Raw genomic sequence first — 23882 nt, 5'->3', positions numbered from 1 at the left:
GCTCCTCTGATGCTGCCTGACCTGCTGTGTTCCTCCAGCTCCACACTGTATTGACCACAAGAGCCCTAATGGACCGGAAGCTTAATTTTGCATGAATTAAGGCAGCCATTCGGGTCCAATCGGAAACCATTCAGTTAAGAATCTGACTTACTACCACCTTCTCAGCACAACGAGCAATAAATGCCAGCTTTTTCTAAATTTATCCTATAATGAATCATTGGCATCACTGGCTAGGCCAGTATTTGTTGCCCATCCCCACTGCCCTTGAAATGAATGATGTGCTCGGCCTTTTTAGAAGGCAGTTACCAATCAGCTACATGACTGTGGATCTGGAATTAAATGTTGGCCAGACCAGATAAGAACAGTAATATTTTCTTCCCTAATTGAACCAAATGAGTTTTAATGACAATGGATGATAGTTTCATGGTTACTATTACTGAGACTAAATTTTTATTCCCAAATTATGTTTTGAATTTCCCCAAGTTATTCATCTGGTCCTTTGGATTACTAGTCCAGTGATGTTACCAATGCACCACTGCCCCTCCTGTACCTAGACAGTGACACATTGGACCCTAGAATTCTTTTGTCTTTTAAATGCCAAAATTGCTATTTTCTCTGCTTTTGCTGTAGACAGTTTGAATTTAGATTTGTGACTAAAACGCAGCTAGGAGGAGAAGCAAAATTTCTTGCACAAGGATTAACTTGTAATGGAAAGGAGACAATTAAATCCAGAACAGCCGTATTTACTTTATAAAATTTGTAACAGATCATTAGGGCATCTAGACTCATCCTTTTTTTTCATTAGTCAATCCCCATTTTTACAACAATGGGTAAATATTTCCAAACTTTTTTATTTCTGGCGGGAATATTGAGGCTGGACATCATGGAAAACATCCTGGCGCAGCTGCAGACATCATAAATCAGAGATGTACATAAACTTCCAACTGCAAAATAGATAGCTCTGAGCATAGCATGTGATTATAAGGATAAAAAATTGCACTTATTTCATGTTTTTTACAACTTCAGGACGTGCTAATGTGTTTTGCAGCCAATAGAGTGTTTTCAAATGTATTCACTCTTTATTTCTTGGCAATAGAGAATGTAAACATTGGCAGCAAAGGGGACATGAAATTGAATGTTTTTGTCTTGCACTCATCTTGTATATAACATAAAGGGAATTAACAAATTTAGAAAGGAAGTAACAGTTTGTACAACATGGGAAGAGGGTGCAGATTAGTTAGACCATGGCTGGCATGGAAATACAGCAGGAACTGCTACCTGTCTTAGACAAGTAATTAAATTCAAGCCTGTCTTGTCAACTCAGGTCGAGGTGTTGCCATGGGGATGCAGCATGGATTGGTTGTCTCCATATCCCTTTGCTCAGTTCGAAAAGTGCAATGTCCTTTTGTCTGAAGCAAACACTCTCTTTGTAATGGGTCAATAAATGTGGAGCAGGAAAAGCCCAGCAGGTCAGGCAGCATCTGAGGAGCAGGGAAGTCAATGTTTCAGCCTGAAACATTCAGCTCCACATGTATTGACTCTCTTTGTAATGCAGGAAATGTAGTAATGCAGGACACTTTGCACACATGTAGGTCTCATTTGATAATGACCTGTTTATTTATTTTAAGGATATTAATTGGGTAATAAACATTGGTCAAAGTACAGTTAAGAGCCTCTTTGCCCACCTTTGATGGCTGAATTGGGATTTTATGCATCCATCTAAGCTTTATGTTCAGACCTGTGAAATTGGACCTGCCTCCCCACAGCTGCCTTGTGGAGAGGCAGGCGTGCTAGCATGCAAACTGAGCCAAAATTGACATCTTCATTCTCAAATGTTTGTGGCAGTTCACAAAGGATAGAAGAAGTTTGGAATTCTGAGGCCCATATGTCTGTGAATAATTTAAACTTTCAAGTCTGAAATGGATGAGGACTCTCAAGGGGTATTTGGAAAGCAAGGATTGATTATGGATATTTAGCATAGCTTTGTGCATGGAAAGTCAAGTCTCATTAACTTGACTCAGTTTTTTGAAGAAGCAACGAAGAGGACTGATGAGGGCAGAGTGGTGGACGTGATCTATATGGAATTCAGTAAGGCGTTTGACAATGTTTCTCATGGGAGACTGGTTAACAAGGTTAGATTACAGGGAATACAGCGAGAGCTAGCCATTTGGATACAGGACTGGTTTGAAGATAGAAGACAGAGGGTGCTGGTAGAGGGTTGCTTTTCAGACTGGAGGCCTGTGACCAGTGGTGTGCCACAAAGATCGGTGCTGTGTCAGCTGCTTTTTCTCATTCATATAAATGATTTGGATGTGAACATAGGTGATATTGTTAATAAGTTTGCAGATGACACCAAAGTTGGAGGTATAGCAGCGAGGAAGATTACCTGAGAGTATAATAGGATCTCGATCAGATGGGCCAATGGGCTGAGAAGTGGCAGATGGAGTTTAGTTTAGAGAAATGTGAGTTGCTGCATTTTGGAAAGGCAAATCAGCACAGGGCTTATACACTTAATGGTAAGGTCCTGGAGAGTGTTGCTGAACAAAAAGAATGTGCAGTACACGTTCATAATTCCTAAAAAGTGGAGTCGCAAGTAAATAGGATAGTGAAGAAGGCATTTGGTATGCTTGCCTTTATTGGTCAGTACATGAGTATAGGAGTTGGGAGGTCATGTTGCAGCTGTACAGGATATTGGTTAGGCCACTTTTGGAATACTGTGCTCAATTCTGGTCACCCTGCTATAGAAAGGATGTTGTGAAAGGGTTCAGAAAAGATTTGCAAGGATGTTGCCAGGGTTGGAGGGTTTAAGCTAAAGAGATAGGCTGAATAGGCTGGGGTTATTTTCCCTGGAGCATCGAAGGCTGAGAAGTGACCATATAGAGGTTTATAAAATCATAAGGGTCATGGATGCGGTAAATAGACAAGGTATTTTCCGCAGGGTGGTGAAGTCAAAAACTAGAGGACATAGGTTTAAGGTGAGAGGGGAAAAGATTTAAAAGGGACCTAAGGAGCAACTTTTTCACACCGAGGATGGTACATGTTTGGAATGAGCTGTCAGAGGAAGTGGTGGAGGCAGTACAATTACAAAATTTAAAAGACGTTTGGATGGGTGTATCAATAGGAAGGGTTTAGAGGGATATGGGCCAAATGCTGGCAAATGGGACTAGATTTATCTAGGATATCTGGTCAGCATGGATGAATTGCACCAAAGGGTCTGTTTCCATGCTCTATATCTCTGTGACTCTATGATACGGAACTAAGGCAGATAAATGGAATTGAGGTCAGATCGGACATAGTCTAAATGAATGGTGGGGTGTGTTTGAGGGGTTCATTACTGCTCATGTTTTCGCAGGATGTGGAAGTGCCAGTGGTGGACAAAATCACAAGTCACACGACACCAGGTTATAGTCCAGCAGGTTAACTTGAAATCACAAGCTTTTGGAGCGCTGCTGCTTTGTTAGGTGAAGAGACTTCACCTGCGCTCTGAAAGCTTGTGATTTCAAATAAACATGTTGGACTATAACCTGGTGTCATGTTTTCACAGGAGGAAGAATGACCTGAAATGATGAGGTATACACCTGGCTTCACGTTACAGACAACAGAACAAATACCAAGTGCCACGAGTTAAAAATGGGTCAGCATTTTCCTTTCTGCACAATTTCTAATATTCTTATTTATAGGCAGTTCAAATGAAACTCTGAATACACGTGCCCAGCAGCTGCACACCACCACTGACTATATAAACCTGAAACAATACAAACAGATCTGCCAAGGCAACAGGATTACAACCCCAGGGGAATAGATTTAGATTTGCAAAGAACAGGTTTTGGGCGATATTGGGAATTTCTTGAAAGCAAGATTGACCACTTCCCTGAAATTATGTTTCGAGTTCATACCAACTCAGTGATAGTTGGTATTCTGAAAGGACGAAGTGAAATAAATGAAGGTCTTCTTTATTCCCACCTATCTTAATGATAAATATCACTGCTTAACAACTCCCCTGCCTTTCTGTGTTGCGTTTGCAAGATTTAGCCATAGATTTGCTGCACTGTAGGTACTTTCTGACAGAGGTTTGAGAGGCATGTCTGCATCAAGGCAATGTGAATTGTTTTATCCTTCATTATTAAATCATTGTGGCTGGATATCTGTTTTGGATCCATTAATTGAATGTGTTTCTGAGGTTGTATTTGTATAACATTTTAATGGTGAACATCTGTGAAGGAAGCATATCCAGTTTGGAAATAGTCCAGGATATTTTGTTTAAGTATACAGTCTACACTAGGTCTAAACTAAGAATTTTTCCTATTAAATTCACTGTGCTTTGGCGACAGTCATTTTTTAATTGCCAACCAGCAGCTGTGAGGGGGAATAATATCCAACATTTTTAAGGGATCTATACTCCTGACTTTCTTCTTCTGCTTTTAATGGCCACTATACTGTTTGAATATTTTCTTATAATCTATTCAATAAATGTTCTATGCTCCCAGGGTTATCGTGCTGAGAATTCTGGCAAGACTGCCATTTCCTCTGTAAAGGCCACCCTCTGAGATTTACTTCATTATTTGCAACATATTGGGCTAGAAAGTTGCTGAAAAAGCCATATTATTTTACACATAGAAAGTGGAAGGAGGCTGAATGGCCAGTAAGAACATGTGTAGCAGGCGCCCAGCAAACTTGTAGAGACTGAAGTATGGGCATTCAGGGACCATGCTTGAACTACATTAGGCACTTTGCACATATCAATAGCATGCCTATAGAATGTTTCAGGCATGCTTGGTTGAAATTAGGCTGCCCTGAATGCAACTGGCACTGGACGTATCCTGTTTAAGGAGACAAAGCTTCCCTGGAACTTTAACAGAACATTGCAGCACCCCCATAGGGTAGTAGTTTTATAAAAATATTTACCCAGACCTGGCACCATCAGAAGCAGGAATGGTCCTCCCCAGTGCCACAGCAGCCCTGAAGAACTCTGACACCTGCTGGTCAATGTTGAGGGGGTTGGTGTTTCAACCCTCTCTTGTTGTAGCTGGCTATTGATTGTCGTTTATGTGCAGTTAATATTATTTGCCACTTATCAGCTCAAGCTTGGATCTCCTCCAGGTCTTGCTGTATGGATTGCTTCAGTATCTGAGGAGTTGCATATGGAACTGAACACAACTCCACCACAATTTGGATGCAAAAGGTGCTCTTCTTTCTGCAAAGAAATGTTTTGTTAACTTTTCCTCATAATTTAAATCATCAGTCATGTTTATTGGTCATGTATTTAACTTCTAAAGGACACCGTATTAATGATGACTGTAGGCGATGAGTACTGCACAGAGTAGTTCAGTGGGGTTTGACCACAACAGCATTTGCTTTTCTGAGCAATTTCTTGAATCATGCAGTTAAAGTGTTTGCCGTCATTAAATTAAAGAAATCTTACTTTCTTCCATGTTTAGATCCAACACACTTAAGAGCCCAAAGTAACCTCCATTACTTTAAGAACTTTCTGCATGAAGAGGGGCAAAGTGATCAACCAGCAAATGAAGATTACTATCAATCCCAGTCAAAGGAGGAAGTCTACATGCGCCCAGAAAACTATCTAACTGAACGTGATTCTTACGAATCTCTGTGCAGAGGAGAAGGAATTAAAATGGTAAGAACACAAAAACAGAAAGTCAAAGCACAAAGAGTGTGCAATAGGAGGATGTTTGGAATGATGTTGAAAAATTCACTGGTAGTTCACATTCGTCTGATGAGGCTCTTAAAGAGATGGACCATCTGGTTTCTAAGCCACTTGTCCATAACAGCTCACTACAATCTGGTCTTTTTTTTTTGAACAGGAGGGATGCTGATCTACTGCTGATTTTCAAAGAGGGCAATTGTTCAGATCCAGGGAACTGTAAGCCTGATATCTGATGTCAGTTATGGGAAAGATATTTCTTTCTCACCTAGATGAAGCAGATCATCAGAGACATTTCGTGCAGCTTCTGAAACTGAACACCCTGTCTTACTAATTCGCTAGAATGTTTTGATAAAGTTAGTAGATTGGAGGATGAGTGGAAATTTTTTGCTTCAGATTTCAGAAGGGCTTTTGATATGGTGCCTTGAAATCAACAATCATGCAAAGCAAAACCTTGTGGCTTTTGGAACGAAGTTGCTAGCTTTGGGTTAAAAACTACATACATTCCCCTGGGCCGAGTGGTGTTGTTGATGGCTGTAGATCTTTTCAGAAGCTACTTTCCAGAGGTTCCACAAAGGCTGGTGCTAACATCATCCCTTTGTACCTTCTCGATAAATGAATGAAATGTATTTTGGAGCAATGATGTTTATGAATGGTACAAAAATATGTACAACCCTTAGGACCTGGGGGGAGAATTTAGATTTACTGGGGAATGGACCATACTCTGGTTATGGTGCTGAGCCTTGATAAGTACAAAATTACATAATTAACAATGCCCATGGCTGAGCACAGTTGCATTTTGTAAGGAGTTAAACCGGAAAATATTGTGATATTGTTGGACATCATTCTCTAAAGGCTCATGCCTTTAACAAATAGGATATTACTTTTATTAACTAAGTTATTCAGTGTGATGCAATGTGTATAATTTTGTCCTTGCACAAGACCTTGTGTAGACAGCATTTGGAACAGTTTTCTGTCTGCAGATTGGGTGATGGAGTGCCTTATTAGAGAGGGTCACAGGAATGATGCCCAGATTATGAGCTTTAGTTGTCTGGATAGTTTTAAAAATCCGGTGCTTCTCACTTCAGAGGTGCCAGAACACCTTGCCAAAAGTATAAAATATTAAAGGCCTGGCTTGTGTTCCCACGATAAACTATTGAGCTGGCAGACATTGAACCTAATGGACTGAACAGTACTGTATGAATCCACAATTCTACAAAACCAGCTCATGCTGTCAAATTTGCCAGTATAGAACCTGATTTATCCTTATTCTAACTGTTGCCATCAGCAAGACTATTATTTGAGGAAGGAAAGCATGTCAGAGCTACACTTCATTTTCAAAGTATTTCATTCATTAACGTTTCACTTTCCTACAGACGAATCGCAGACGAGGCAGGCTGTTTTGCCGCTATCATAATAACAACAATCACCCACGCTTAATTATCGCCCCGATGAAAGAAGAGGACGAGTGGGACAGTCCGCACATTGTCCGTTACCATGAGATGCTGTCTGATGCAGAAATTGAAAAAATTAAAGAGCTAGCCAAGCCCAGGGTGAGTAAAGAACCCAATGTGATTTCATTACTATGCATTGCAACATTGCTCTGTATAATCCTGTTGTGATTTATGGTTTGTGACAGCTGTTTGACTGCTTGACCTTTGGGACTAAATTGTTAATCCATTAATAAAACAGGTTCAAGAGACATCAGTGTTTTCCCTGAGCTCACGAAGGATCCTAGCAAGCAGACTGACTGTGGTATCTCACATCTCATTTCTTGTTTGCATATTTTACCGTGACATTACTGCCCTCCTGGAGATTTCTATGAGCAATGCTTTCATCACTTATGCATTCTTTTACATGCATGAGGAATCAATTGACTGTGGAAAATATTACAATCAGCCAGTCACATTAACATTTGAATGCTGAGAAACACAGAGAATTGGCACAGATGAGAATTACCCATGTATAAACTCAATTGCTTCAGTGATCTGTGTAAAATATTCCAGTTCAGTTCAATACAAGGACAGGGGTGAGGATATGAAAAAAAATAAATCAAATCATAAATACCAACTTCAGCAAATTGCCTGGCCTTCTTCCAATACCCAGCACCTGTCAGTCAGATCATTATGTGATTCTAACATTCACGCTTCACATACAGTATAGTCTTTATTGGGTGAACTCAAATGTTGGTCCTTTCTTCATCACTTGGCTGAAGGGAAAGTAGGCCTTAAAAATTGCATTGTTCAATATAAAAGGTATCTTTTTAGGCATGTTGCACATATCTATCCACTTGCATTGTTAAGAGAATACAATTATAGAAGTATTACCATGGAAAAAGAGGCCACTGAGCCCATTTTCTCTGCACCAGCTTTCCGAATAAACATAGCAGGCCAAGCAGCATCAGAGGAGCAGGGAAGCTGACGTTTCAGGCCTAGAACCTTCTTCAGAAATGGGGGAGGGGAAGGGGATTCTGAAATAAATAGGGAGAGAGGGGGAGGTGGATAGAAGATGGATAGTGATCCACTGAGGTCTTTCCGGAGGGAGGAGGGTAACTTCTTCAAGGTAGGCATCCTTAGAAGAAGCTTTGCAGTGGGGTTAAAATTGTTTCAAAGATAGTAGGAACTGCAGATGCTGGAGAATCTGAGATAACAAGGTGTAGAGATGGATGAACACAGCAGGCCAAGCAGCATCAGAGGAGCAGGAAAGCTGACATTTCGGGCCTAGACCCTTCTTCAGAAATGGGGGAGGGGAAAGGGATTCTGAAATAAATAGGGAGAGAGAGGGAGGCGGATATAAGATGGATAGAGATCCACTGAGGTCTTTCCGGAGGGAGGAGAACACAGCAGGCCAAGCAGCATCAGAGGAGCAGGAAAGCTGACGTTTCGGGCTGTGTTCATCCAGCTCTACACCTTGTTATCTCAGATTCTCCAGCACCTGCAGTTCCTATATCTCTGAAGCAATTTTAATCCCATTGCGAAGCCTCTTCTAAGGATGCCTACCTTGAAGAAGTTACCCTCCTCCCTCCGCAAAGACCTCAGTGGATCTCTATCCAACTTCTATCCGCCTCCCCCTCTCTCCCTATTTATTTCAGAATCCCCTCCCCCTCCCCCATTTCTGAAGAAGGGTCTAGGCCCGAAACGTCAGCTTTCCTGCTCCTCTGATGCTGCTTGGCTTGCAGTGTTCATCCAGCCCTACACCTTGTTATCTCAGATTCTCCAGCATCTGCAGTTCCTACTATTTCCGAATAAACAATTCACTTAGTGCCATTTTCCTGCCTTCTTTCTGTAACCATGCAGTCTATTTCTTTCCAGGTAGAAGTCTAATGTCCTTTTGAATGATACAATTGAACCTGCATCCACCACGCCCTCAGGCTGTATTTTCCAAATCCCATTCATCTCGCAACTGAACCATTGATGCATGCTGGTAATCTCAGTGAAAGGCTACGATAAAGGCTGTTAGTGGGCAGCCAGGAGGGATGGCAGTTCTACTCTAACAGAGAAACTGCTGTTCTCCAACCAGCCCACACTCTGATTCCTAAATTGCTTCGGCTTTTGCTATTTGACTATAAGCGATAATACAAGAACAAAAGTTGAAGACAGAATATTTGACTGAATTACACCAGTGCATCTTTATACCAACACAATTTACGTTGATACAGCTAAAATATTTCCCATGCTGTAATTCCATTTCACTTGAGTGTCTAGGATCTGGAATGGTGCCTGAGAGTGTGGTGGAGACAGGCTCAATTGAAGTATTCACAAGAGAATTAGACTTTTTATTTGCAAAGGATCAATGGGCAGGGTTGCGGGGAGAAGGCTTGCAACATCGCTTCCATTTGTGTCCTACATTTGCTTTCTGTGAGCTTTCTCAAATTACACAACGTTGGTAACACCCCTCTTTACAGAAAGGGGTGATTTATCCAACTTGCTATCAGTATTGCTAAGCGAGACCGCCAATGTGGCTATTACTTCTCCATCCATTTTCTTCAATTCTCTCCATAGTCTCGGGACTGTGAAAATATCCTAAATGTCTGAGGTCGGATAACATTGCACAATCCTGGGATCCTTCATTTCAGTGTAATTTAGTCTCTCACACAGTGGTCCATTTAACCACTGAGGTAATAGAGGAGGTTGGTGACTGTGCTCCTCCCTGTGACTCCCAGTATTAACCACATTGAACTGTTAACCACATGTGTTACTGTCACTGTATCATTTCTCACCACAAGACAGCTCACCTGATAACTTAAAATTTGAAGCCTCCAGTTTGAGTTCTTCACACATTGCAGACTTTCATCACTCAGCAGTACTAATTTCAGTGCCTTCTGATATCCATGTGGTATTACAATGGGAATCATGATGAAAGGACCTGGAGAATGGCAGCACATTTGTGAGATACAATGCACAACACCATGTACCTTCTTGGCAATACAGTTAAATCTCCCATTATCAGACAGAATCTATCCAGCAATATGCTTTGTGCGATTCACCACCTCATTGCACAGAATCTCTTTTTTTCTCAATATTTTGTCTTCCAGAGTGAACCTGTATTGTGCCCTATATGGGGTGCAACATGTGGAGGTGATGGGTGGGGGGGTGCTCTTGGCCGGTGGTCAAGGGGCCAACAAGATACCAACGTCACCTGTCTTCAAGAAAGCTCAAAGTGCCACTTGGGCACTCAATTGGGCTTTCCTCTGGAATCAAATACCCCTGGGGGCAGAACTGTTGCTTGTCAGGGTTCCTAACCAATCAAAGCTGGTATCCCTTTCCTTTTAGTGGCCCGCCAAAGAGCTTGGGGGAGCGGTGGAAGTCGCTGTTGGCAATACACCACCCAAGGCTGCGAATTGAGGGGAAACCGTGGCACAAGTGATTGCTGGCAGGAGGTGGTCATTTTGAGGGGAAGCTGGGGCAGGGGATAGCTGTCAATGAGGCCACTTTCCCACTGCTGACTCCCACATTGTCTTTGACCAAAGAGTTTGCCCCCAACGATCCTGCAAGCAATCCCAATGAGGGTTGTCCAAAGACTAGTGAAAGAATGGCATTGATAACACTTGGAGTAGATGTATTTAAAGGGTCAGTCAGATAAAGGAACGTAATAGGAAGAAGTAGAAGGATGTGCTGGTGATGCTGAAAGTTTAGTGTGGAGCATAAACATTAACGTAACCAGTCAGGCTAAAAATCCCACTTCTGTGCTATAAGCCGTAAACAATCACAGTTCTCTTCAGCCAAAGTTATGTTAAATGTAACATGTGTGCACTAGTTAAAAATAAACCCATGTTAGGAGCAGGAAAACTTAGCAGACACCCACAAAAGTGTCCACACCCGAGGGCTGAAGTGATTAACAATGGGGCTTTCCATTAATTGTCCACACTTGAGGAGGCTCCAGATCATTAAGCTGTTTTTTCTGACACAAGGACAAGCAAGTTTTGAAAGCTTTTCAATATGAGTCACTAAGAAACTGATGATTGCATCCCCAGATAACTAATATATACTTCTGCATATTTTTTAAGAGCCATTTTCAATAATTTAAATAATTTGCAGATGGTGGATTAGCACTGACTGAGAAATGGGAGATAAACTCATTTTCTGTCTGTGTTAACAAAACTTGTATACTGATGAGTATCTTAGCCCAGCATGCCTCAGTATAAATGTGTGTTCTCAAAACACCCCCTGATTTGTGCTGGCTAATGGCAGATTTTGCTTTCAGCGATAATCAGGTGACTTTGACCGGAGGCTCTAGAAAGAGACTACTTCTCAAAACAGACATAATTTTGAGGATAATTTAAGTCTGTTCCACTATATATGTTCCAAGTGAAAATTCTGTTGTGCAGAGTTAGCTAAAGAGGGCGGGATGAAGCTTGTGTGGATCATAAGCATTGGTACAGGCTAGTTAGACTGAATGGCCTGTTTCTATACATGCACTTCATGTTATTCAATGGATGGTGGTGTCATTTGATTTTTCAAGAGTATAATCATTTTAAATTCTCTGTTATGGGTGACACAGGAAGGTTGTAATTATCACCCTTCTTCGTTCTTTTCATATGTTTATGATATAACCTTTTTCTGAATTGCTGTTGCCCTTGTCCTGATGGTGCTCCCAGAGACACTTTAGGTGTGTATTTCCAGGAATTTGAACAAGTAAGAAAGCTTTAGGTCATTGCTAATATGTTGTTCTTCTCTCTTGCCTTTTTATTGAACATCATAGGGACTGTTTACAAGTAAGTGGCCTACTCAGCCACCTCAATGATATTATGAGTCAATTATGTATTGTATGACTGATTATGGATATGATGTTGTGTAAGATAGGGTGGTGTGTTCCTTTCCCTGAACAATGTTGGTAAATCAAAAAAAAACAAATGAATAAAACTGTTGATGAAACCTAGAACAAAAACACAGAACACTGGTAAATATTCAGGTCAGACAAAAAACAGGTGAGTTTAACAGTTGATCTACCATTGAAATATGGGCTTGCTGCCTCTCCTAAAAACACTGACTTCAGAGAACCAGTGGAGTTTTAATAATTTAACTGCTTTGGTAATTTTTTTTACTGTATGAAAGTAACGTGGCGATGAAATAGTGATCGGCTGGTGCTGCAAAGTGCCTGGAAGCATGCAGAGGGTTGAATCTTCATTTGCTGCCTTCCCTCCCAATGTTCACTGTTTATTATCTTTAGCTGCTGTTTTTGACAATGGTGCCATAGAGTCATAGAGTCCTACAACACGGAGACAGGCCCTTCGGCCCAAACTGATCCATGCCGACCAACGTGTCCATCTGCGCTAACCCCATTTCCCTGCACTCAGCCCATATCAAATTGGCTTGGATCTCTGTATTCCCTACCTTGGTGGTAAAGAATATTATGGCCACCAACCGTTGTAAAGGGTATGATCCAGTGCCAAAACCCACTGTCTCCTGATAGGGTGTGAGTTGCTCGCTCTGAATGGCTAATTGGAGTCTCTGACATAAGTTTGTCAGTCTTGTAATTGAAGGCAGTTTAAGGGACAGACTGGTCAAATAGTGCTTAGACTAGGAATTCACCTTAAAATGGTCAAGTTATTCACTTGTCAGTCTACTTTTCTTGTGCAAAGAGCCAACTTACCTTCTGATTTTTCAATCTCACAGTTAGCCAGAGCCACAGTTAGGAACTCAGTCACTGGGATCCTAGAGACAGCGAACTATAGAATCAGTAAGAGGTAAGATGATTGCCATGGCAAGCAAAGCAAACAGGGTTTTTGATTGGCTTTTGTTTTAACCTTATACTCCTACCTGTTAACTGCCTGCCACCAAAAGAAATAGCCAATCAAAACTAAAACCTGGAGGCTTTGTGTGTTGCCTTTATTTGTGCTTGTCCTGTGATTTATCATAATCTTTTTTTCAACACAGCTGGCTCGAGCAACAGTGCGTGACCCTAAAACGGGTGTTCTAACTGTAGCCAATTACAGAGTGTCAAAAAGGTAAGGTTTGAACAGAAAGCCATGGGTTCTCTGGGTGCCACAGCCTGATTTATTCTCAAAGGCATCACAGAGGAGGAAAGAGAGAAATGGCTTGTAGCATTGTTGGAACTGCATGTGAGGATGTCAACTTGGAAACCTTAATATTAGTGCAAAAGCTTTCTTGCAAATAACAAGTATCTGTCTCAATCTGTCACTGTTTCAGTAGCATTCAGGTCAATTATTTCCTTTCTCAAGGTTATGATAATGGGCTTCACACTCTCATGCACTTCTTTCTTGTAAAATCTGGTGTGGAGGGCACAATTCAATATATCTGTTCATATTCTTGAGCATTGTACCGTAAAATGGTCCACTTCTATGGCCCGCACTGCGCAGTGATTTGCACCAGTGACTTCTCTCCATATGTTCTCCTGCTGTATTCCCAGTGCATTTTAATATTCCATTCTCCTGCAAAGATGTAAGTGCCCTTTTTAATATTATTTTAAAACCCAACTTCAATAGGAATGTGACAATAAATTCTGCCTTTTAACCTCCTCAAATTAACAAAATATTTCTAATCTGCGCTTTGTGACTTGTCTATTTCCTAAGGATTGTCATTTAATATGACATTCAGTATGATGGGGCGGCACAGTCACTCACTGGTTAACACTGCTCCCTCACAGCACGAGGGACCCAGGTTCGATTCCAGCCTCGGGGGACTGTCTGTGTGGAGTTTGCACATTCTTCCCCGTGTCTGTGTGGGTTTCCTCCAGGTGCCCCAGTTTCCTCCAACAGTCAAAAGATGTGCAGGTTAGGTGGATTGGCCATGCTAAATTGTCCATTATGTCCAGGGATGTGTAGGTTAGGTGGATTAGTCCCGGGAAATACAGGGATAGGGTAGGGGCTTGGGTCAGGGTAGGATGCTCTTTGGAAGGTTGGTGTGAACTAAGTGGGCCAAATGACCTGCTTCCACACTGTAGAGAATCTGTAAGAATTTACATAGTTGGAGAGTTTGATGTAATTGTTCTCATTTTATTCAGGAAGATTATTATATTTTAACAATGTAAACCATTCTTACACTGCTATAAGTCTGGGTTAGTACTTGAATGTCTTATTCGTTCAAATTTAACAGTTATCCTTGTGTGAGTTTCATCCATTCCAATATTGCCTGGCAGTGTTATAACAGCATGCTTCTAAGGATGGGAACTGTTCCAGTCACAGTACTGGGCAGATCAAAGAGTAGCCTAAAGTCCAGACTTGGTGATTTTTTTCCCCCCAACCAGAGACAGAAATGCAATAACTACAGTAAAAGAGGAAAACAGGGGAATTTTGTGGAGAAGATGTCAGGGCACATTATGTGGCAGATCAAAGCTGAGAGAATCAGGAGCAGAAGATGAGGTAAATCAGAAGTGGTAATTAAAGGTAGCATGTAGACTTTGAAAGGGAGAAAAGTCTGAGAGAGTTCCAGAGTTTTAGAGTGCTCGGATGATTTTATGAATTTTTTTTATTCTTTTATGGATCTGGGTATTGCTATCAAGGGCAGTATTTGCTGCTCGTCCATATTTATCCAAGAATCGAGGGGTTTGCTGGGCCATTTTTGGGAGCAGTTGAGAACAAAACACATTGATGAGGGTCTGTGATCACATGTCTGTGATCCTACCTTATCTGGCCTTTTCTAAAGGGCATTGGTGAACTGGGTGGATTTTTGAATCAATCAATGATAGCAATCGTCACCACTACTGAAAGAAGCTCTATGCTGTGTTGTATGGTGCCAATTTTCCTTGCAGTGACTGATGATGTATTCAGCCAGCAAAATTCAAAAGCTTTTAGATCATTGAATTCCAAGTAGATCTTGTGATGCCTCGGAAAATTCTGAGAAGTAACCTTTATGATTTACAACACGAGAAGGGTTACAAGGCAGAAGCTGACCGTTATTAAAATCGACAGCAGATGGCACCATGAAGCTGTTCAGCTGTCTGCTTTTTGGTCGGAAATATGGTGGTTTGCTACTGTTAAGCACTTGATTAGTTTGTGGACCTTTGCTGCCGGTGAATGGAAGTTCAGTTTTTCCACATCTTCTTAATTCCAGAGAATGTCCTCCTGCTCACTGGGGCAAATTCTGTCAACATCGGCCTCCTCTCATGCTAGTCACTGTGGATCTATTCTCTGAAGTTGTCTTGTTAGTGAATAGATGCAAGCTGTGTTCTAGAATTGTGTCCATCTGGAATGGAATTTAAGATTTTCTTTCAAGGAAACCACAGGTGGGATTTTCTAGGCCTGTTGGGAGCTCTCAGGAGGCCAGGCAGGGGATTTTGAATGTGCAGGAGGCAAATTTCTGTTTCCTGTTAGACGTTTGTGAGTAGGTTTACAGAAACTTCTAGTTGTGTTGAGTTTCCTGACCATAACAGGCAGGAACCCGTTTTGCATGTCATGAATACTAATTAATACCCTAGGTTGCTGTAATTACATTCACAGATGCAATCGTGTTCACTAAAACACAGCCATTCAAAAACTCCATTAGAGATATGAGGCATGTACCTGATGGGATAGACTTCATCATCTGCTAAGCTCTGCAGAATGAAAATGTCTTCATTAGCTTGGCTACTTCAGAAAAAAAATAATTTCTGTGCAAGTGCTTGCAATCCTATGATCAAAGTCTCTCCATTTCTACTCCCTCATGGAATGTGGTCATCCTCTGGCTAGGCCAGCATTTATTACCCATCTCTTACTGGCCAGAGGGCAATTAAGAGTCAACCATATTGCTGTGGATCTGGAGTCACATCTAGGCCAGACCAGGCAAGGATTTCCTTGCCTAAAGGACATTAGTGAGCCAGATGGGTTTTTTGCAGACAATCAACAATGGTTTCATGGTCATCATTAGACCCTTGAATCCAGATTCTTTATTGAATTCAAATCCCACTATCTACCGTGGCAAACCCCAAAAATATTAGCTGAGTTTCTAGATGAATTGTCCAGCGATAATTCCACTCTCCCCTCCATGTTAATCAGCTCATGGAAAGTGTCAGATGTGCAGAGTCTAGCTTGTTGTTAAAACCTCACCGTGCCAGTTGTCTTGCCTGATTGAGCCAACAAGGCCGCACGAGCAAGGCAGCCACACTGGATTGCATCAACAAACCTGAGGGGACAGGCAAGTGGTGCTGAATTCAGAAGGATATCTTTTGTGATTGCAACCTTGTTCAGAGCATGAAAATGTTCTTGGATGTGTAGATTGTCCTAAGTTTGGTGAAAGGGCAATGAGATGGTGGTGATTGGGCAACTGAGTGTTGTCGCTCCTTTTATATTTGAAGTGTGAACCAGCGTGGACAGTACCACTGTGCTACTAGTGATGACAGACATTGATTGCACTGTTTTCAATTCACTTGTGGGAAATGAGCATCACTGGCTAGCCATTATTTATTGCCTGCCTCTAGTTGCCCTCGAACTAAGTGGTTTGTTGTGGAGTTTGCGCATTCTCCCCGTGTCTGCGTGGGTTTCCTCCGGGTGCCCCAGTTTCCTCCCACAGTCCAGAGTTGTGCAGGTTAGGTGGATTGTCCATGCTAAATTGTCCATTGTGTCCAGGGATGTGTAGGTTAGGTGGATTAGCCACGGGAAAATGCGGGGTCGCAGGGTCAGGGTGGCGGGATGGGTCTGGGTGGGATGCCCTTCGGAGGGTTGGTGTGAACTCAGTGGGCCAAATGGCCTGCTTCCACACTGTAGAGATTCTATGAATATGATTTATTTAAGAATTTCAGAGGGCAGTTGAGAGTAAATCACACTGCTATGGGTCTGGAGTCACATGTAGGCTAGACTCAGTGAGAATGGCAGAGTTCCTTCCCTGAAGGGCATCAGGGAGCCAGGTGGTTCATCATTAGATTCTTAATTCCAGATTTTTTTAAAAATTGAATTCAAATTCTGCTGTGGTGAGATTCAAATCAGGGTCCCCAGAGCATTAGCTGAGTTTCTGGATTGACAATAGAGGAACAATACCACTAGGCCATCGCTTCCCATGGATGTAGGGGGTGATTACCTGGCTGTGTCCTAAACCCATTCACAGCCAGGTGATGTCACCAGTCTCATCAGTCCTTAAGCTGGCCACAGAACTGAAAAAGATTTCTGCATTGGTTTGCCGACAGCTGGACAAGATTTACATTGGCCTAACAAAATCTCAGCCATTTTGTCAGGATCTATCCTGTCAAGTATCTTCAGAGTCTTTTTTGTTTGCTTCTGTAAGATCATCTGTCATATAATCTCTACTATTAGACTATTCCACTCAATCTGTCTTCACAAGGCACCCTCTTAATCAAGGGGCCACCACTTCAGTGTGTTATATTCTCTCTCAGAGAAGTATAGCTATTCTAGGTAATGAGACCAAAATGGCAGAAGGTTTGGCACAGTTGATACTTTCTAATCTGTTCAGAGATGTTATGACATACCTCTGGAGTAAGTAAGACATGAACCTAGGCTTCCTGGCTCTGATATAAGATTTGAGGGATACTACCACTGCACCACAGGAGTCCTCACTAATGCCCTATACAATTGTTGTAAGATTTCTTGTCTTTTTATCGCCATGTTCCTTTCTATCAAAGGCTAACATACCGTTGAGCTTCCTAATTGCTTGCTGTGCTTGCTTGTCATTACTTTCATTATTTCATGAACAAAAATATCCAGGTTCCTCTCTGCAATCTTTTGGCTTTGCCAGTAGACTGGAGGCTGTATGATTCTGGTATCTGGTAAAGCACCTTTCCACAACCTCTTTCGTTACATCACACTGCTGGGGGTGGGGCGGGCATTTGGATTGCTGTAGGGCAAGCTGCAAGTGCAAGCTGCACAGTAATAAACCAGCAACCTGTTTTACTTGACAGAATCAAGGTGTGGGATGTAAAGTGGGCTGCTGATTCAATACGTTTGATACAGCTTTTTCAGTCACATGGTATGATAGTCATTAAACAACACATGCATTGGTACATCACACGATAATTGGCAGCTTTGCTTTTGAACTTTTGTTAGGCATGCTACTGAAACAGTGGATTCTTAATTTAATCTAAAACTCTTTATCAACTTGCCTCCTCTTTCCTGACCTGCAATACAAATCTATCCATGGTGGAACTTTCTGAAATAAAAGGAGCAAATGTCGGACCATATAAATTGCTGGTTTCAAATTGAAGATGGGTACGATATGTTGCTAGTCACTGTGCCCCTGTGGTTTAGTGCGTTACTATTTGTGTGTAACTGTGATCTAGTTTGTCACTATATCAGTCTCTTCCTGTTCTAAGTTCTCTTGCATCTTATTCTGTTCAATTGCAACATCATCAGTAAAAAAATCCTTAGTAATTGTTTCTGTGGGAAATCACAATACTGGATGACATCTCACTTTTGTGAGGTTGGCAGCGATTTTAATTTTTTAAAATAAATCATCAATCTATCTGGTCCTACTTTGGAGTCTAGATTCTGGAGATCAACAGAATGCTAGTTATGCACTGTTGTGACATCAGCATGTCTTATTAATATACATTATTGGACCTTCAGCCTGTCCAGTTTTGTCCAACTACGTTGCCCCAGTTTGGATGTACCTCCCATTTGTGTTCTATTTTGTGTGTTACTTCCTTTCTGTAGTGCGTGGTTGGATGATGATGAAGATCCCGTTGTGAATAGAGTCAATCAACGAATAGAGGACATTACAGGCTTGGAAGTGGACACTGCGGAGTTACTTCAGGTATTTGGTTCACATCTCCTGAATCTGCAGTATAAAGTGACCAAGGGTTTGCAAGTGATAACCTAACATACAGTTCAGACCCATTAACAGGTATAAGAATCTTTGATGATAGAGAGGGCCTACCTTAGTGGTAGGAGTGTTCCTGATTCCACTCACTATCACTAAGACTTGTTATTGCCACCTCCAAAATGTTGCCTGATTCTGCCCCCATCTCAGTCCATCTAATGCTCTAACCCTCATCCCTGTTTCTGTTACTCGAAGAATTGACTCTTCCAATGCTATCCCAAAGAGTGGCTCCCAAAGCTATGTTATTCATATTCCAAATCATAGAAAGCACTATTACGCTATCAGCAATGTGCTTGCTGACTTCCACTGACTCCTTGTTAAGCATTATTAAGTCCTTGCTTCTCTTTAATCTCCTCAGTCCCCACAATCCTCCGAGATTTCTTCATTTGCCAATTCTGGCCTCTTCAGCATCCCTAGTATGTAATTGTTGCAGTATTGGCTGCCGTGCCATCAATTGCCTGGAAGCTAATCCCGGAACCTCTCACCATTAGTCTCTCTGTTATTCTTCCCCTCTCACTCTTTGTCTCCCCCCCGTACTTAAGTCACTGCTTGAAACCTACATTTTAGACCAGGATTTCACTCAGTCATCTGGCCTAACACCATTTTTATTCATGTGTGGGATGTTGGACAGCACTGCCCGGGCCTGTATTTATTAGTTACACCTAATTGCAATGGAAGGTGGTGGTGAGCTGCCTTTGAACAACACAGTCCATGTGGTGTAGTTACACCCACAGTGCTGTTAGGGAGGGAGTCTGGGATTTTGACCCAGTGACAGTGAAGGAATAGCGACATATTTCCAAGTCAGTCGCTTGGAGGAGAATTTGCAAGTCATTGTGGTCCCCTGCCTCTGCTGCTGTTGTCTTTACTTTCTCTTCACTTCCACCTTTCTTAATGTAGTTTGATGTCAAATTTTGTTTGATAAAACTCCTATTATTCAATGTGAGATATTTCATTCTGTTGAAGGTACTCTATAAACAGACTGTGTGTGGGAGTTTATGTAAAACTAAAGGTACCTCACTTGTTGGATGCCCACAGGTTAGCCCAAATGTAAGAAATTCAGGGAAGATTGCTCGCGTTTTGCACTGACCAAATTAAGAGTGGTCCTGAACCTAGGCCACTCATTAATGCAAAAGGGATTTAACTATTAGGTTTTTATATGTTTCCATCACAAATGCCTGAAAATAATAAAATCATGCAAATCAGGTGATGCACGTGAGCAGAAAAACAAGGCAAGGGAATATATGATGAACAGCAGGAGCCTAGGATGTACCAAGGATCATTGTTGTGTATGTCCACAGGTACCTTAAGAGGTAGCAAGAAAGGCAGATAGTATGGCATAGATTTTAAGAGCATGGAGGGAATGCTGGAACTATATAAATGTTGGTTAGACCAAAGCAAGAGAATTGTGTGCAGTTCTGGAGTCCACATTATAGAAGGGATGTGATAGTACTGGTGAGTGTGGAGAGGAGATTTACCAGGCTGTCACGTGTGCTTGAGAGTTTTAGCTTATGGAGAGAAATGACTACTAAAATTTTTGTGATTCATACTCAAGGACACCCAGATCCTTTTGCATCTCTCAGGTCTGCAATCTGTCACTATTCAGATAATATGCTTCCTTTTTATTCTTCTTGCCAAAATGGACAAATTCATATTTTCCCAAATTATACTGCATTTACCAGATCTTTGCTAACTCACTCAACTTATCAATATCTATTTGTAGCCTCCTGTGTCACAGCTCATTTTCTTACCTACCTTTGTGTCATCAGCAAATTTAGCAACTGAAGCTTTTCCTCCTTCATCCAAGTCCTATTATAAAATTATAAAAAGTTGAAATCCCAGCACTGATGCTAAGAATGTGTCTTCACAGTGAGGTAATTGATTAGTTCTGTCTCCTTCCACAGGATCTGATCTAGCCTAGTCTGCTCTCTGGTTGCCTCCAAAATGTGCTGTGCTACGAAATTATATACAAATATACTAAGATCTCCTCATCTAGGCTACCTTTACTCATCCGATATTCACTCTAAATGCAGCTTAAAACCCTCTATGATTATCACTGTATCTTTCTGATAAGCTCCCATTATTTATTCTTTTATATTCCATTTATAATGTGGATTTTGTTGGAGGGGGGGTCTTGTAAACTACTCCCATTAGTCACCTCATGCCTTGATAATTTCTCAGCTCTATGTAACCGCTTTCACATCCTAGATTCCTGAATTCCCTCTCTGTTGCGGTCAATGCCACAACTAATTCACAGAGCCACTCCTCCAACTTTCTGTAGCTTCCTGTCCTGATGAATGACAAAAGAACATGTAATATGAGGAGAAATATATCAACGCAGATGAATTCTATGACCGAGAACACATGGCAAAACAATAGTGTGGAACCAGATTCGTCCAGAGCTTTCAAAAGGGAACGGGATCAGTTCACGAAGGCAGAAAAATTTCTAAGACTACATGGAAAGAATGAGGAAATGGTATTAATTAACTATCGCTTTCGGAGAACAGGAACAGGCAAAACAAGCCAATGCAGTCATCCTCCTCTCCTGTATCAATCTGATCCTGATTCAGAAGGAGTATCCCAGCCAATGATGAATCTGTTTTTGCCTGGAATCCACACACAGTGGACAGCAGGTAGTGAACACAAGGGAAGGCTAACCGATTACTGTGGAGAGGAAAAAAACCTTCAAAGTCACTAACATTGAGAATGAAGCCAAACCATCACCTAAACTTTGAGAGTACACGATTGCCATTTCCACAGTCAAAGAAAGATATTTAATGTATCAGATAGTTTTAATGCTTACAATCTTCTGAATGGGTGAAAGAGTTAAAGCAGACAGATGGATGTTGAGACTCAATAATGTCTTTACAAGCCTTTGACTAATGTTTCTACTGATGGAATTCTGAATCAAGATGTTCCCACATAAAATAGTATTGTGCTGAAAGAGGCTTTTCAGCCTGTTGTGTCTGTACTAGATCTTTGAAAGAGCTTGCCTTTGTTAAATGTAGGTCAGATTTATTTTCTTTTCATCTTTCCAACATTCAATGCATTCAAGCAAAAACAACAGTGGAAAATCCATAGACCATCTTTTCAAAATGTTTTTTGATCATCAATGGGTTAAATAAGTGTTGGGGCAAGGCACACGTAACTGCTACAAGTGAAGCTGACCACAGGTTCAAAAAGCGTTAGCATAGAATCTGCTTGATGGTGTTTTGCGGTCAGAAAAAATTCTGTTTTGTGGTATGAAATTTACACCACAGCTGCGATGTGTTCCTCTGTAAGCTGCTAGCTGAAGCCCCTATGAGCGGGTGCCTCTCATCAGTCTGTTTCTTTGTTACAGGTAGCGAATTATGGAGTTGGAGGACAGTACGAGCCACATTTCGACTTCTCCAGAGTAAGTGACAATGAAACCTGTCCAGCATTTGACTCGCAACTTTATTTTCTTCAATCTGATTCTCGTTCTGGAGGGCAGTTTTCTAGACTGTGGCATTTCAGGCCATGGATTTAGTTCATATCACTGCCCAAAATTTATCACTCAGTTTCCAAACTTTTCTAAAATCTGATCAATGGATAAAAAGATGGCTCTAACACATTTCCCTTTTGTGTAAACCATGGAATGCAATTGTTGAAACTGGTTGAAGCTATTGGTGAAATGGTGAAACCCATGAGGCTCAAACCACATTGATGTGTTGGATCTTTAATACCAGTTATTCCGCAATCTGAACATATTCATACAACATCTATGTGTTTTGCACTAACCTCACCTATTTCACTGGCGTCAGGACCAAAAACCACTATTATTCTTGTCTAGTTCGCTCAGCTTAGAGTTGTCCACAATCCAAGCTTGCCCTGCAGTCTCTGGGACACTTCCTGGAGGAGAGAAAGCCCAAAGTGCTGTTAAAAATAATGTTTGTTTTATTCTTTCCTTGAACATTTATTTATTAGTAAGAAAAATATTCAAGGTGATGAGAAGACAATGTTTAGCTGGGGTAGGAAGGTTGAAGATGAGAGGTCAGATAATACAATGTGTGTTACCAACCAAGCTGGTAACCCAATCTGTTAATAGTCACTCAAAGTATTCCTGCCACTGGAAAATTAAAAAAAAAGAGGAGGGCATTTAGCCCCTTGATCCGATTCTTGGATCAGTTGAGTTCACAATTGACCTAATTTTGTGTGCTCAGCTTTCTTCTATTTCTCTTAATGCCTAAGAATAGCTACCAAATAAACATTTCAATTCAATTTTCAAACTAACATTGAGCATCAGTTGCAAATGACTCCCATCTTTCAAGTGTTGATGTTTGATTTGTTATTCATTCAGGAGATGTAGGCATCGCCCATCCCTAGTTGCCTTTGAGATGTCAGTGAACTGCTGCAGTTCATTTGGTGCAGACCCCCAGTGCCACTAGGGATGGAGTTACAAGACTTTGATCCAGCAGCAAAGAAACAGCAACATATTTCCAAGTCAGGATGGTGAGTGGCTTGGAGGGGAACTTGCAGGTGGTGGTGTTCCCATGTATCTGATGCCTTTATCCTTCCAGATGATTGAGTTTGAGTTTGATTTATTGTTGTCACATGTACTAAGATACAGTGAAAAGTATTGTTTTGCGTGCTATACAGGGAAATCGTACCATACAAAGTGCATCAGGGTAGCAGAACAGAGTGCAGAATACAGTGTTATATCCGCAGAGAAGGTGTAGAGGGATGGATCAGAACCAGCATTTGAGAAGTCTGTTCAAAAGTTTGATAACAGCGGGGAAGAAGCTGTTCTTGAATCTGTTCATATGTGCCTGGCAGACAAGGGTGGAAGAGAGTATGACCGGATTGGGAGGGATCTTTGATTATGTTGGTTTCTTTCCCAAGGCAGCAGGAAGTATAGATGGAGTCAATGGATGGAAAGCTGGTTTGTGTGATGTACTGGGCTGTGTTTGCAACTCTCTGTAATTTCTTGCAGTCTTGGGCAGAGCAGTTGCCATACCAAGCTGTGATGTAACCAGGTAGGATGCTTTCTATGGTGCAGCTAT

The 23882-nt window shown here is 41.4% G+C and overlaps 1 protein-coding gene across 4 annotated transcripts in view; it reads left to right on the top strand.

Moving 5' to 3' along the window:
- Positions 1-23882, top strand: part of LOC109927709 (prolyl 4-hydroxylase subunit alpha-2-like) — a 69175-nt gene that overhangs the window by 24474 nt on the left and 20819 nt on the right. For 3 of the 4 annotated variants that reach the window (XR_007263367.1, XM_048603769.1, XM_048603768.1), the window contains exons 6-10: positions 5439-5635; positions 7039-7215; positions 13039-13109; positions 18699-18798; positions 22202-22255. Coding sequence is in view for 3 of the 4 variants with exons in the window: in XM_048603769.1 (XP_048459726.1) it covers positions 5439-5635; positions 7039-7215; positions 13039-13109; positions 18699-18798; positions 22202-22255 (599 nt within the window). In the remaining variant the exon portion in view is untranslated. Of the gene's footprint in view, positions 1-5438; positions 5636-7038; positions 7216-12777; positions 12849-13038; positions 13110-18698; positions 18799-22201; positions 22256-23882 lie in introns of all 4 variants that reach the window. The other variant, XM_048603767.1, reaches the window with a different exon arrangement.

This window comes from Rhincodon typus, chromosome 12, assembly GCF_021869965.1.
Source record: "Rhincodon typus isolate 14 chromosome 12, sRhiTyp1.1, whole genome shotgun sequence".
Lineage (NCBI taxonomy): Eukaryota > Metazoa > Chordata > Chondrichthyes > Orectolobiformes > Rhincodontidae > Rhincodon > Rhincodon typus.
Note: the sequence above shows the minus strand (reverse complement) of the source record. Positions and strands in the feature narration are given on the sequence as shown.